This window comes from Musca vetustissima, unplaced genomic scaffold, assembly GCF_032173495.1.
Source record: "Musca vetustissima isolate MV318-11 ecotype Yass unplaced genomic scaffold, APGP_CSIRO_Mvet_v1 utg17577, whole genome shotgun sequence".
In the NCBI taxonomy this organism is placed as follows: domain Eukaryota; kingdom Metazoa; phylum Arthropoda; class Insecta; order Diptera; family Muscidae; genus Musca; species Musca vetustissima.
This window is the reverse complement of record NW_026876268.1, coordinates 917-14,818: the sequence shown is the minus strand read 5'-3', so window position 1 is coordinate 14,818 and position 13,902 is coordinate 917. Positions and strand designations below refer to the sequence as shown.

At 33.9% G+C, this 13,902-nt stretch overlaps 4 protein-coding genes across 4 annotated transcripts; all 4 read left to right on the top strand.

Moving 5' to 3' along the window:
• Positions 1-467: 467 nt before the first annotated feature.
• On the top strand, positions 468-846 carry LOC133338819 (endocuticle structural protein SgAbd-6-like). The gene is made up of 2 exons (XM_061546926.1): positions 468-607; positions 666-846. Exons 1-2 carry the CDS (start codon positions 468-470, stop codon positions 844-846), a joined length of 321 nt encoding a protein of 106 aa, XP_061402910.1.
• A 5,617-nt stretch (positions 847-6,463) lies between these two features.
• On the top strand, positions 6,464-6,852 carry LOC133338815 (endocuticle structural glycoprotein SgAbd-5-like). The gene is made up of 2 exons (XM_061546923.1): positions 6,464-6,603; positions 6,672-6,852. The coding sequence occupies exons 1-2, from the start codon at positions 6,464-6,466 to the stop codon at positions 6,850-6,852; spliced, it is 321 nt and encodes a 106-aa protein (XP_061402907.1).
• Positions 6,853-8,543: 1,691 nt separating this feature from the next.
• Positions 8,544-8,973, top strand: LOC133338816 (larval cuticle protein 65Ag1-like). The gene is made up of 2 exons (XM_061546924.1): positions 8,544-8,656; positions 8,775-8,973. Exons 1-2 carry the CDS (start codon positions 8,544-8,546, stop codon positions 8,971-8,973), a joined length of 312 nt encoding a protein of 103 aa, XP_061402908.1.
• Positions 8,974-12,339: 3,366 nt separating this feature from the next.
• Positions 12,340-12,742, top strand: LOC133338817 (larval cuticle protein 65Ag1-like). The gene is made up of 2 exons (XM_061546925.1): positions 12,340-12,452; positions 12,544-12,742. The coding sequence occupies exons 1-2, from the start codon at positions 12,340-12,342 to the stop codon at positions 12,740-12,742; spliced, it is 312 nt and encodes a 103-aa protein (XP_061402909.1).
• Positions 12,743-13,902: the final 1,160 nt, after the last annotated feature.

Sequence of the window (13,902 nt, the reverse complement as noted above, 5' to 3'; positions counted from 1 at the left end):
GTTTTGCAATTCGATTATTATTCAATGTTAGGTTGAATGGATTACGCAGGAGTCATTGGCCGTTTATGTCAACTAAAGGTGATTGTGTGAATCTTTCATTGATGGTACCGAGGTTGGTAATAAATTTGTTGTTGATGTTGTTGTTGTTGGTGGCTAAAGATGTACACGAGTACTTCGTTGTTTTTTATTTTTTTTTTACAAAAATAATAAAATAAAAAATGATATTAATTTTTTGCTGTTAAAGGTAAAAGATTATAATGATACGAGGACATATTTAATATTACCTGCTAAAATAAGTAAAAAATACGTATTTTTTAGATTTAATTCGGTTTTGGTATAAATTGAGAGGGTGTCGAGGTATTTGGTATCAGTCAAGTGTTATCGGCTTGTAATAGCAACAACATCTCTTCGAAAAATATTTATCTTTTAAAGTTTCAAATCCTTCTTTTTAAATAAACAAAAGAAAAATGAAATTCTCAATTGTCTTGCTGTTCTGTTTGGTAGCTGTCGCCATTGCTGCTCCCCAAGAGGCTGAACATGATGAACATGATGCCCAAATTCTACGCCAGGAAGTCGATAATAATGGTGTGGATAAATACAATTTTGCGTAAGTTCCAACAACACAACGATACTCAGAGGATACTAATTCCAAATCTATTTTACAGCTATGAAACCAGCAACGGTATTTCCCGCCAGGAAGCTGGTGAACTGAAAACCACCGATGATGGTTCGGCCATTATAATGCATGGCTCCACCAGCTGGACAGCTCCCGATGGTAAAAAATACGAAATTTCCTTTGTGGCTGATGAATTCGGTTACCATCCAACATTCAAACAACTTTCTTAAGCCGAGATTAGTGGCAGTGCTGAATGGATAATAGAATCATTTTTGTTGTTTTAATCGTTATTGAAATCTTGTTATTGAAAACTTTTGTGTAGTATTTTCTTTATTAAATAAATTTTTTGTTATATTTTTAAATATCAGTAACTATTTGAGTTGCTTTTTAAAGAAATATTTTGCGTTGGAGGCTGTACTTATGTATACTAAAAGTACTATATGGTACTATATTCGGAACAAATTTAATTTGGAGTTACAAATCCAGTTGGAATCCTGAAAATTTAAATTAACATTACCGTCGAAGTGTCAGATTGAGATAGGTTTGGAATTTCTTTATTTATGTGTACGAAAAGTACTAAATAGTACTATAATTGATACAATCTGGATTTGGGTGAATCGATAGAGCTGGAACAATGCAATTTGGAGTCAGGATCACTGTTGGGGTGTAGGATTTTTTCGTACTAATGTGTACTATATAGTACCAAATTTGTATTTGGGTGAACCGATGCAGCTGGAAGCTTTACATTTAGAGTAAGGATCATTATTGGGGTAGAATTGAGCTATTTAGGAAATTTTGGAAATTCCTAATAATGTGAACTAAATTTTGTATAATCTAAATTTAGGGTGAACCGATGCGATGAAGTTTTGGAAATGTGTACTAAATGGTACCAAATGCCGGTTTGAGTGAACCGATTGAGCTGGAATTATGAAATTTGACGTTCGGATCACTTTTGGGCTATAGAATTGGGCTTTGTGGAATGTTTTGGAAATTCGTACAAATGTGTACTAAATTTAGTACAATTTATCTTTTAAGTAAACCAATTAAGCTGGAAACCTTGAAATTTGAAAATAAGGTTATTGTTGGAGTGCAGGATTGGGGTATGGATGTAGTTTTGGAAATGCACACTTATGTTTACTAAATTGTACTAAATTTGGTACAATTTGAATATTGTGTGAACTGATAGAGCTGGAATCCTGCAATTTGGAGTTACGATGTTTGTTTAAAATTCGTACTAATGTGTACTAAATGGTACCAAATTTGTATTTGGGTGAACCGATAGAGCTGGAATCTTTAAATTTGATGTTAGAATCACTGTTGAGGTGTAGGGTTTCGATTTGTAGAAAGTTTTGGAAATTCGTGCTAATGTGTACTAAATTTGGTGGTTTGGATTAAAAGCTAACCGATAGAGCTGGAATCCTGAAATTGAGTAATAAGATTTCCATTGGAAGTTATGACAATTTATTAATGTTTACTAACTGGTACTTAATTTGGATTTAAGGGAACCCCAGCCATTCTCGATTTTAATTTTTCAAGATTTTCAATGGGCTGGTAAATCAATACCAATGCTTGTTAAGGTTTGTAACTTTGCACATATATGGGAAATTACAAAAATCTTTTAAATTCCTTGAAGCTGAGGTTTGCAAGGTTATAACTCGTGAAATATGAACATATTGCATATAATTAAAATTAATTTCTATAAAATGAAGTGTTCTTGTCAAAATCTAAAAATATTGGTAATAAATAATAAGTTTCGTGGAAGGTGTGATGCTGGTAATGTAAAAAAATGGGTGAAAATGTGTTGAAGCCAACGAATTTGTTTGTGTTCCTTCCTGATTTGTGGCTGAACTACACAACGCACGCACATGTGATCAGTGACTAAGTTGCAGAATACCCCATGGACAATACGATTCTAATGTATGATTTTTCGATATAATCACTGCATCCACACAAAATGGATGCTGAAATTTTGAAGCCGGATTTTCGGCGTTTTTTAAATTTTTCTTATAATTAGGATGCGCATCTAGATAATGGACTAAACTAGTTATAGGATTGTAGAACTCGTGATTTTGCTTCGTTTAGTGTGTATCTCATGAATGTGCTCACCGTAGCTTCTTTGCAATTGGGTTCCAAGGACGAAAATTTGGTGCGTAAATTTTTATAAAAAACATATTTTTTGAGTCTAAAATTAAGAAAGTCCATTCAAATTCCGTGGAACGCCGCGTGCCGGATCTAATGAACCCATCCATGTGAAATTCCGCCTGCAAAAACTTATTTTGACAAATTCGCGTATATAATCGCGTTTTTCTTAGAATTGATTTCACATACATTCATTCTTGTGTTATCATATTCGCGAATCTGTGTGAAAATAGGTCAAAATATATCTATACGAGAATAATCGATTGTGGAGGCACATCCGCGGTTCTTAACCGATCCTTTTAAAATAGGTGTCCTTTTGTGTATTTTCATAGGTGATAACTGAAACCGGATGCGCATAAAAATCGTATGCACGTTGCGTGATTTTTAGCCATTTTTAGGGTTTTTGCATAGTAAAGTGCATCGAGCGGCACACTTTGACCGCTAAATTAAACATCGAAAAATTCATAATTATTGAAAGACGTTGATTCGGTTTATACGAAAATCGCATGCGCATCAACTGATTTCAACTAATACGCGAATTGCATGCTTTTAAATATTGATAGTTTGTATGTATTGTAACTGCAATATAGTTAGTCATTTTTACAGTCGAATCTGTTATCAGATGAATATACCGATATTTAACAATCATCTAAAAGAATTTGAAGAAAAAAGAGTCGCATATTTCAGAAGATTAAGGCAAAACCGTATTCCCTTAACCATACTAAAAAAATTGAAAACTCAAAAAACATTTCGATTTAATTAAAAAATTAATTTATTTTATTTTCAGATATCTTCATGCTTCTATTTGTTTTTTGCGACAATTTAACCGTGTTTCAATGTGATTTGACAAGTAAGCACAGAAAACAAATGTGTTTAACCATTTGTAAAGAAATTCGCGAATTACAACAAATAGGAATTAATTTAATTTATATTTTAAATACAAGATTTAAAATCGCTATAACTTTTGTGCGCAGCATCCGAATTTGTGAACGCGAACATATTTCCAATCAGAATATTTTTCTTAACCTATGTACCAAAAATCATGAATGTGCTCGCAAAAAAATTTGTCAATTTTTTTTTAATGGAATTTTAAAAGAATTTTGTTATTCTCCATATATTTGAAGATTGAAAAGAGAAGAAACATAATTTACAAACAATTTTTGTTATTGTTTTTTGTAATTAAAGAAAAGTCCTTATTTTTGATGGCGGGCATGACAACTCCTCACTGGATCATCGGAATCCGAAAATTCCAAGGGTGTTAGAAAGAGTACATGTCTGGCTCTCGTATAAACTATTATTGACTTCGCTCTAATATTAACAAAATGGCGGACCTTTGAACAAATATTTTTGAAATATCGCCGAATTTTGACCAAAAAATCAAGTTAAAAACCAGTGAGCGGAGCAGTATAGTCGGACGGGGCCGACCATATGATACCCTACACAACTACCACGAAAAGTACACTTTCGGCGGTTCTATATTCTGAGCCAGGGCAATATTTCGTGATATTTGCACCCTTTGTACCGATTATAGATCAACAACTCATCTTTCTATGTCTTGCATATTTTCCAAAATGTTTTTTCTTGAAGTGAATTTTTACGCAATAAAATAAAAAATTAGTCACTTTAGGTTTTGGTTGATTTGACCCTCAGAAAATTAACCGATCATCATCTAAACAGCCGCTTTAAATATTTTGTCAGATCCCCTTCACCTTGTAAAATATGTGATGTTCTGCATATAATAATTGCCTCTATAGCGACTAGAAAATCTGACAAAATTAAAGTTTTCGGTTCATTGCACCCCCTGAATGAAATCTCAACTTCACCGAAAATTATAAGCGGAATCCTTGACCATAATCGGAACTTCATGTACAATTTTAAAGCAACCAGCGCGACATTTCCGTCCTCTAATGGAGTAATAGTAATAATATGCACATAATCATCTTTACTTAATTACGTATAACTCCCGCATGGGAGTACATACAGCCATATAATTGGTATCAATTTGAAGGTCAACAACTCATCTTAGACAAACTATCAACATCTCGAATATATGTCCTTCAGGAGCAAGTATATACGCCCCAGAATAAAAATTTTGTAATTTTTCACACAAAAGTCAGGGTCCATTTGACCCTCTAAATATTGGCCGATCTTTATCAAAACAGGCATGCTTATTCTTAGGCCCGATCCCCTTCTCCATGTAAAATTTCACGACGTTCGGACCATAACTGCGGCCTCTGGAGCGACCAGAAAAACCGACAAAAATTTAGTATTTGGTCCATTTCATCCCCTAAATATTAACCGATCTTTACCAAAAACAATAGGGGTCTTCATTGGCCAGAACCCATCCTACATGCAAAATTTCGTGAAGATTGGTCCATAACTGTGGCCTGTATCGTGTTTACAAATTATAATGGACAGACGGACGGACGGACGGACGGACGGACACACATGTCTAGATCGACTCAGCTAGTCGAGATATGACGATCGGTATACTTAAAGGTGGGTCTAGGACCAATATTTCGCGGCGTTACAAACATTTGGGGCTGCACAAAGCTATAATACCCTGACAACATAGTTGTGTAGGGTATAAATAAGGAAGATCTTCACCGATTGGTTTTATCCTATTTCATACGATAGCTATACACTCACAGAGATTAGTTTTTGAGTTATCGTGCCCGCCATTCGCAAAAGAGAAAACCCCGTTTAAAGTTTGAGAAGCCCTTTAGCCGTCACTTGATGCTGACACAATAAATCGGATATATCTTCAAGAGTTCTTGAGATTTTCACTTGAAATTTTGTAGGGACATTCTTAAATTAGTGTAGAATAGAATTAAATCAAAAAAATTTTGACCCCGAGAATGGGGAGGTCCCCTTAAGTGTAGTTATATTTGAAATTTGGAAACTTTACACGAGCTAAATTTTTTCAGTCAGAATTGGTGTGTAGGGTTGAGATAGGGAGGTAGTTTTGGAAAAAAGGACTATAAGAGAACATAGGTACTAAATGGTTCCAAAAGGGTTAACAATAATTGGTATTGGATTTTAAATACTTCCCACATTCGCAAACGAAGTAGCTGGTATATGCTAGTAATAAACAATTTAATAATAAATATTTTTTTATTAATAAATATTGTTAAAGACTTAAATTGTACAATTAAAAAAACCTTCTATATGACTATTAAGAATTGTGAATTATTTAAAGAATATATTGTAAGGAACTATCGGAAATATATAATATTTAATATAATACTATATATAAAATATGCGATTTAAATTTATATACATATTTTTTAATGGCCTTTTTAATGTTTTTTTTTTTTAATTTTTTAAACCCCTTTTCATGGGTTTAATAAATTTGGTAATAAATTTGTTGTGGATGTTGTTATTGGTGAATGAAGACTCGTACTCGAGTACTTCGTTGCTTTTTATTTATTTTCATTTTTTACAAAAATAATAAAATACAAAATTATATAAATTTTTTTTCTGTTAAAGGTAAAAGATTATAATGATACGAGGACATATTTAATATTACCTGCTACAATAAGTAAAAAATACGTATTTGTTAGATTTAATTCATTTTTGGTATAAATTGAGAGGGTGTCGAGGTATTTGGTATCAGTCAAGTGTAAACGGCTTGTAATAGAAACAAAAACTCTTCGAAAAAAATATATTTTATTTTCAAAATCTTTTTTAAATAAAACAAAAAAAGAAATGAAATTCTTAATTGCTTTAATGTTCTGTTTGATTGCTGTCGCCATTGCTGCTCCCCAAGAGGCTGAACATGATGAACATGATGCCCAAATTCTACGCCAGGAAGTCGATAATAATGGTGTGGATAAATACAATTTTGCGTAAGTTTCCAACAACAACGACAATACAAGGGCATTCAGAGGGTGCTAATTCTAAATTTATTTTACAGCTATGATACCAGCAACGGTATTTCCCGTCAGGAAACTGGTGAACTGAAAACCACCGATGATGGTTCGGTCATTATAATGCAAGGCTCTACCAGCTGGACAGCTCCCGATGGTAAAAAATACGAAATTTCCTTTGTGGCTGATGAATTTGGTTACCATCCAACATTCAAACAAATTTCTTAAGCCGAGATTAGTGGCAGTGCCGAATGAATTATAGAATCATTTTTGTTTTAATCCTTATTAAATTCTTGTTAGTGAAAACGTTTATGTAGAATTTTCTTTATTAAATAAATTTTGTTATATTTAAATATCAGTAAATATTGAGTGGCTTTTTAAAGTAATATTTTCTGAAGGTAGACAAGAGTAGAGTTATTAAAAGGATATTTTTAAGGAGCCCTATGTTATCAGGGTATTATATCGTGGTGCAGCCCCAAGAGTTTGTAACGCCGCGAAATATTAGTTCTAAACCAACCTTTAAGTATACCGATCGTCATATCTCGACTAGCTGAGTCGATCTAGACATGTGTGTCCGTCCATTATAATTTGTAAACACGATACAGGCCACAATTATGGACCAATCCTCACGAAATTTTGCATGTGGGTTGGGTGAAGATCAGTAAATATTTAGGGGATGAAATGGACCAAACACTTATTTTTTGTCGGTTTTCCTGGTTGCTATTTTGACAAAGATCAGTCAATATTAAGCGCGTCAAATTGACCCTGAATATTGCGTGAAAATGATAAAATTTGACAAAAATTTCTATAGCGTATATATTTACTCCTGAAGGACATAGACCCGAGAAGTTGATAATATATCCAGAAGGAGTGGTTGGCCTTTAATTTGTATTGTCGTATGTACTCGGATGTGGGAATTACACTTAAATATTTACAGGTGCTTACGTATTCAGATATTATTACTTTCAAATTTTCCATGAGGTACCAATTATGGTCAAGGATAACGCCTATAATATTCGGTGATTATCGGATAAATTTTGGGATGATGTGGACCGAAAACTTAATTTTTTGTATTTTTTTTTTCAAGACTATCTTATCCAGACTATATTATCCAGGCTCGGAAAAAATCCGCAGAAAGATAGAGTTCCGTGGTAGTTGTGTAGGGTATAATATGATCGGCCACGTCCGACTATACTGCTCTCCTCACTGGTTTAAAGATACTTTCCAAGGCCTATGAATAAGCGTTGATTTTTTAATACTTTCTATAGACTATCTATAAGAGTGGGGGTTTAAAAATATTTTCTGAGGATTATCAATAAGCGTGTATTTTTAGAAGAATTATTTATTTATGTTTTAATTATATGTAATGCAATTTGAAAGGTATATGCGTATATATAAAACCCGGTTATCTACAATAATATACAGATAAACCATTGTCTAAACGTGCGAAATATCTAATAGAATAATACAAATAAAATCACCTACCATATTTTCAAAAACTACTATTAACGATAATAATAGAATGCCACGGCTGTCTGTGACGTCAATGAAACCTGATCAGTATTTTGCATTTTAAAGAGTTCACAGTTGTTGATCAATATTCGTGATGAAAAACAAACAAAAATTTTTTGACAATATCTTTATAATCATCAGTGTTTATCTGCTTAGTAACCATGCCCTTAACATAGGCCATGTTTCTTGTTCTTACCATAGTTGGACATATTCTGGTATTCAAACTTGACCCAACTCTATACAACAATAATGATGATTCTACTCATTACACAAGCAGTTGACCCATGGAATATAAATTTTAAATTTGAAAATATGTAAAATATTTAGAATCACAAAATTGGTATAAATTGTAAGTGCCACTCGTCGAATTGTATCACTCAGCTGTAGTAACTCAACAAACCGACACCATGAAATTCATCATTGTTTTCGCTGCTCTCTTCGCCTTGGCTTTGGCCGCCCCCGCTGATGTTGAAATTGTCAGAAGCGAATCTGAAGTTGGTCCTGCATCTTTCAAATATGTGTAAGTAGTAAACCAAAAAAATATAAATAAATTATTTAAACTAAAAATTATAATTTAATCTAACCACTCGATAGAATTGGCATATTTAACTAAAATATTTTGTCCTTCCTTCCAACAGTTCCGAAACCAGTGATGGCAGCAATGTTCAAGCTGAAGGTGAATTGAAAAATGTTGGTACTGAAGTCGAAGCCCTTGCTGTCCGTGGTTCCTACTCCTTCGTTGCTGATGATGGCCAAACCTACACTGTTACCTATGTTGCTGATGAAAATGGTTTCCAACCCCAAGGTGCCCATTTGCCCGTCGCCCCTGAAGCCTAAGTTGTAGTTGTTATTTAATTAGTTAATAAAAAAGTTTTGTTTTTAACAAAAGAAAATCAAGTTGTTATTTACTTAAATATTGTACTTACATCCAGGGGAAGATAAATAAGAAAAAATATTTTGTATGAGAAATGTTTTCTAAGGACCAATCAAGAGTGAAATCGTTAAATATTTATACGGTCATTTACGGTCGTTGATATTCTTCAATGGAACGTGGATACTTTAAAGAATTTTATTCAAGGACAATTACAGGCCTGGATTTTTTATTCTCTTCTGTTGATCCTAGACCCACCTTCAAGTATACCGATCGTCATATCTCGACTAGCTGAGTCAATCTAGGCATGTGTGTCCGTTCGTCCGTCCGCCTGTCCAATATAATTTGTAAACTCGATACAGGCCACAATTTTGGACCAATCTTCATGAAATTTTGCATGTATAGTGGGTTCCGGCCAATAAAGACCCCTACTGTTTTTCGTAAAGATCGGTTCATATTTAGGAGATGAAATGGACCAAAAATTTTATTTTTGTCTGATTTTCTGGTCGCTCCAGTGGCCGCAATTATGGCTCGAACATCACGAAATGTCCCATGGAGAAGGGGATGGGGACAAAGAATCAACATGCCATTTTTTTATAAAGATCGGCCAATATTTAGTAGGTCAAATGGACCATGACTTTTGTGTGAAAAATTACAAAATTTATATTCTTTGGCGTTAAATATATACGCCTGTAGGATATAGACCCGAGAAGTTGATAGTATATCCAAGAGGAGTGGTTGACCTTTAAATTGATACCAATTATATTGTCGTAGGTACTCAGATGTTGGAGTTTCACGTATATATTTACAGGTGTCTCGTAATCAGATATAATTTAGTAATCCAGTACCACACTGGAGGACGGAAATATAGCGCTGATCGATTTGAAATGTTCCATGAGTTTTCAGTTATGTTCAACGCCTACAATTTTAGATGCTGATAAGATAATAATTTTGGCATGAAATGGACCGAAAACTTAATTTGTTGTTGTTATTTTTTCGATCGACCTATAGGCCACGATTATAAACCGAACAATACAACACAACCCACGATGAAGGGAATTTGGACAAGTAATTAAAAGGACTGTACTGAATATTAGTAAAATTCCTAAAATGTGTCAGTGTAAGGAAGAGGTGCTGTATGCCACGAAGTATAGTCCAGACTCGGACTAAAGTTCAGTGGTAGTTGTGTGAGGTATCGTATGTTCGGCCCCGTTCGACTATACCGCTCACTGGTTTTAAATATTATTTTCTGGTACCAACGTGGACTTTGTAAAATGTATAAATTCATTTCATACATTTGGTACCATTACAGGCCTGGATTTTTTGAGGAATATTTTTCAGTGACCATATCTACTACGTGGATTTTTTAATGAGAATGTTCAGGTGTCATTGCATGCGTGGATAGTTTAAAGAATATGTTTCAGGGATCATTAAGGGCCTGGATTTTTTCAAAGAATATATTTTAGAGACCATCACAGGCGTGGATATTTCGAAGCATTTTTTAGACGCGATTTTTTTATAGAAATTTTTAGAAACCATTACGGATGTGGTCCGTAAACCATTACGGATGTGGTCCACAGGCGTGGATTTGTTGAAGAATATTTTTCAAGGACCACTTCAGGCTTGGAATGTTTAAAGAATATTTTTCAAGGACCACTTCAGGCGTGGAATGTTTAAAGAATATTTTTAAAGGACCACCACAGACGTGGATTGTGGTATTCTTAAATTATGTTTTTTACCAAAAATTGGCCTGCGTTTTTTAAAGAATGTTTAAGCAAGGACTACTACATGCGACGACTTTTTTAAACATATTTCTCAAAGACCATTACAGGCGTGGACTGCGTACATAATGTTTTTCAGGGACCCCTAAGTGTGGATTGTTTCATTATTTCAGGGGCTGGTATATATATATATATATACTAGCAGACCCGGCAAACGTTGTTTTGACGTATCAAAATTGCATCAATTTAGGTTTCTTCTACCAAACATTGGTCAGGAGAAGGTCAAGTTTTGATCTAACTACTCTCACCTCAAAAGATAATTTAGTATGAATGGTGTGATTATTATTCCTAATACGATTTTAAGCCTTTGAAAGTAGTAAAAAATACCCTATAAATTGCCTTTAATTCGGTATTTCATGTAGGGTAAGAAACTTCTCTGTAAATTGTGTTTTTCAAGATTTTTGCGTATTTTTCTCAAAATTTTCTTTCATAGAAACCTTCCCACTTTAATTACAGATAACTGAAAGAAAATTTTAGTTAAATAAGTCCCGCCGTACTCAAATTGATGTGTTGCTATACGTTTCTTATATAAGTTTTATAAGTAGATTTAAATTTTTCTTCGTTTCACTCGCACGCGTTATGTATGATATGGTGTCGGAATACTTAACATCGATTAAGCGTCCAATCTCTAATCGGGCAAACCGCAACGAAAATATAGCGCGCCATCTGTCGGCCGAATTTAAAATTAAGCAGAAACACTCCTCACGCCCCATAGATCATATACATAAATTTGATCAATATCGGTGTAGTAGTTCTTGAGTTCCGGTGCAAAAACACAAAAAAACTAAATATTGCGCCATCTGTCGGAGGAACTTTAAACTACACAGAAACACTCCTAACGCCCCATAGAGCCTGTACATACAATTTGGTCAAAGAATATATATTAGAGATTTGCAAGGACCACCACAGGCGTAGATTGTGTAAATAGTGTTTTTGTGGATTCTTTAATTTTCAGGACAGTTATAGGGGCTGGCATTTTATTTTATTCTTTTATTATTATTTATTTATTTTTTTTTTAATATTATTTCAACGTTGATTGTTAACAAATGTAACGAAACACGGGGATTTTTTATGAACATTTTGTTAGCTCTTTTAAGACGTCGTTACGTTGGGGACCGTAACATGAAGGCTATATCATTGTAAATTTTCCACTGGTAATTTGTTCATTTACCCGATTTTTTAAACGCCCAAGAAAAAACGTCTAATCCCGAGACACAACATTAATAGATAGACAATGAAATGATAACTTTCGCGACGTCAGTATGAAACCAGATCAGTTTTTTTGCACCAGGTCAGTATAATCACCACACCGTTTTGTTTTTCTTCACATCATCAATGTTCATGTGTGTCATTATCATGCCCTCAACTTAGACTATTTTTTTTTTTTTTTGCAAATTCTGGTTTTATATGACGATTTTATTCATGACGATAATTCTTTCCATCTTAGAAAATATGCAAAATATTTTGAATCACATCTCAAATTGGTATAAATGTTGAACGCCACTCGTCGAATTGTATCACTCAACTGTAGAAACTCAAGAAACCGACACCATGAAATTCATCATTGTTTTCGCTGCCCTCTTCGCCTTGGCTTTGGCCGCCCCCGCTGATGTTGAAATTGTCAGAAGCGAATCTGAAGTTGGACCTGAATCTTTCAAATATGTGTAAGTAGAAAAAATTTATTTGCAATTAAATCTAATCACTCCATAGAATTGACATATTTAACTAAAAATAATTTTTCCTTCCTTCCAACAGTTCCGAAACCAGTGATGGCAGCAAAGCTGAAGCTGAAGGTAAATTGAACTACATCGGTACCGAACAAGAAGCCATTGCTGTCCGTGGTTCCTACTCCTTCGTTGCTGATGATGGTCAAACCTACACCGTCACCTATGTTGCCGATGAAAACGGTTTCCAACCCCAAGGTGCCCATTTGCCCGTTGCCCCTGAAGCCTAAGTTGTCGTTGTTATTTAATTAGTTAATAAAAAAATATTTTGTTTTTAACAAAAAAAAAAAAACACCGATTTGTTATTTTACCAAATATTGGACTTACATGCAGGTGATGAAAAATAAAAAATATATTTTGTATAGGAAAGCGTGAATTTATTCTAACAAATTATTCTAACAATTGTTGCCTATACATTTGCCGGCAGGTTTTTTTAATAGAGACCATGACAATAGTGCATTTGTTTAAGAATATTTTCAGGTACCATTTTGAAAAGAATATTTTTTCAGAGATCATCAGAAGAGTTTACTGTTAAAAAATAATATTTTAAAGAACTAATGAAACCAAAACAGGCGATTAGTTTATGGATATTTATCGGCTCTTTTGAAGCTACCAAAATTATTAAAAACAAGTGATAGCGTCGTTTAGTTCGGGACTGTAATCTGCAGGCTATATCATTGTAAATTCAAAAACTGAAGTTGGAAAATTTCAGAAACTCAGGTTGGAAAATTAAAAACTCTGGGGAAATTTTTTGTTCAACAGGAACTCAGAGTTCCATTTTACAGCCAATTCGTTGAGGAATGTCATATTGACCTATATTGGTATTTTTTTTTTTGCATATTGAAAAAATACTGGAGGTTGGTGTTTTGTCAAAAACGTGAAAAAACCCGGAATGCCACCTCACAGAAACTTCGATTGGGAAATGTGGCTAAAACCTTTAAAGTATTAAAAATTGAATTGGACCTTTATATTGGGGCTAGGTCAACACATGGAGATATAGTGATATAGGAGGAAGTGTAAGCAATATAATCCATATTGATCCCCGTTTTGGTATATCCCCATAAACGCTAGCCCCTTATTGAGTTTTCTCTTAGGAGCCGCCCATTAATTTTACATATTTTGAATGCCATCCTCTTGGTGAGGGGTATAAATAGTTCAGCCTACTTAACCGAACTTAACATCGTTTTATCTTTTTTTAAAGGACCACCACAGGCGTGGCTTGTTTATAGAATATTTTTAAGATTCCATTCTAGCCGTGGATTTTTTGAAGAATATTCTGCAGGACCATTTTTAAATATATTTCTCAGTTTTTTTCAAGATCTTCCAAGCGTGGGTTTTTTAAAGAATATAGTATCAGGGACAATCACTGCTGTTTATCAATAACTTTCAG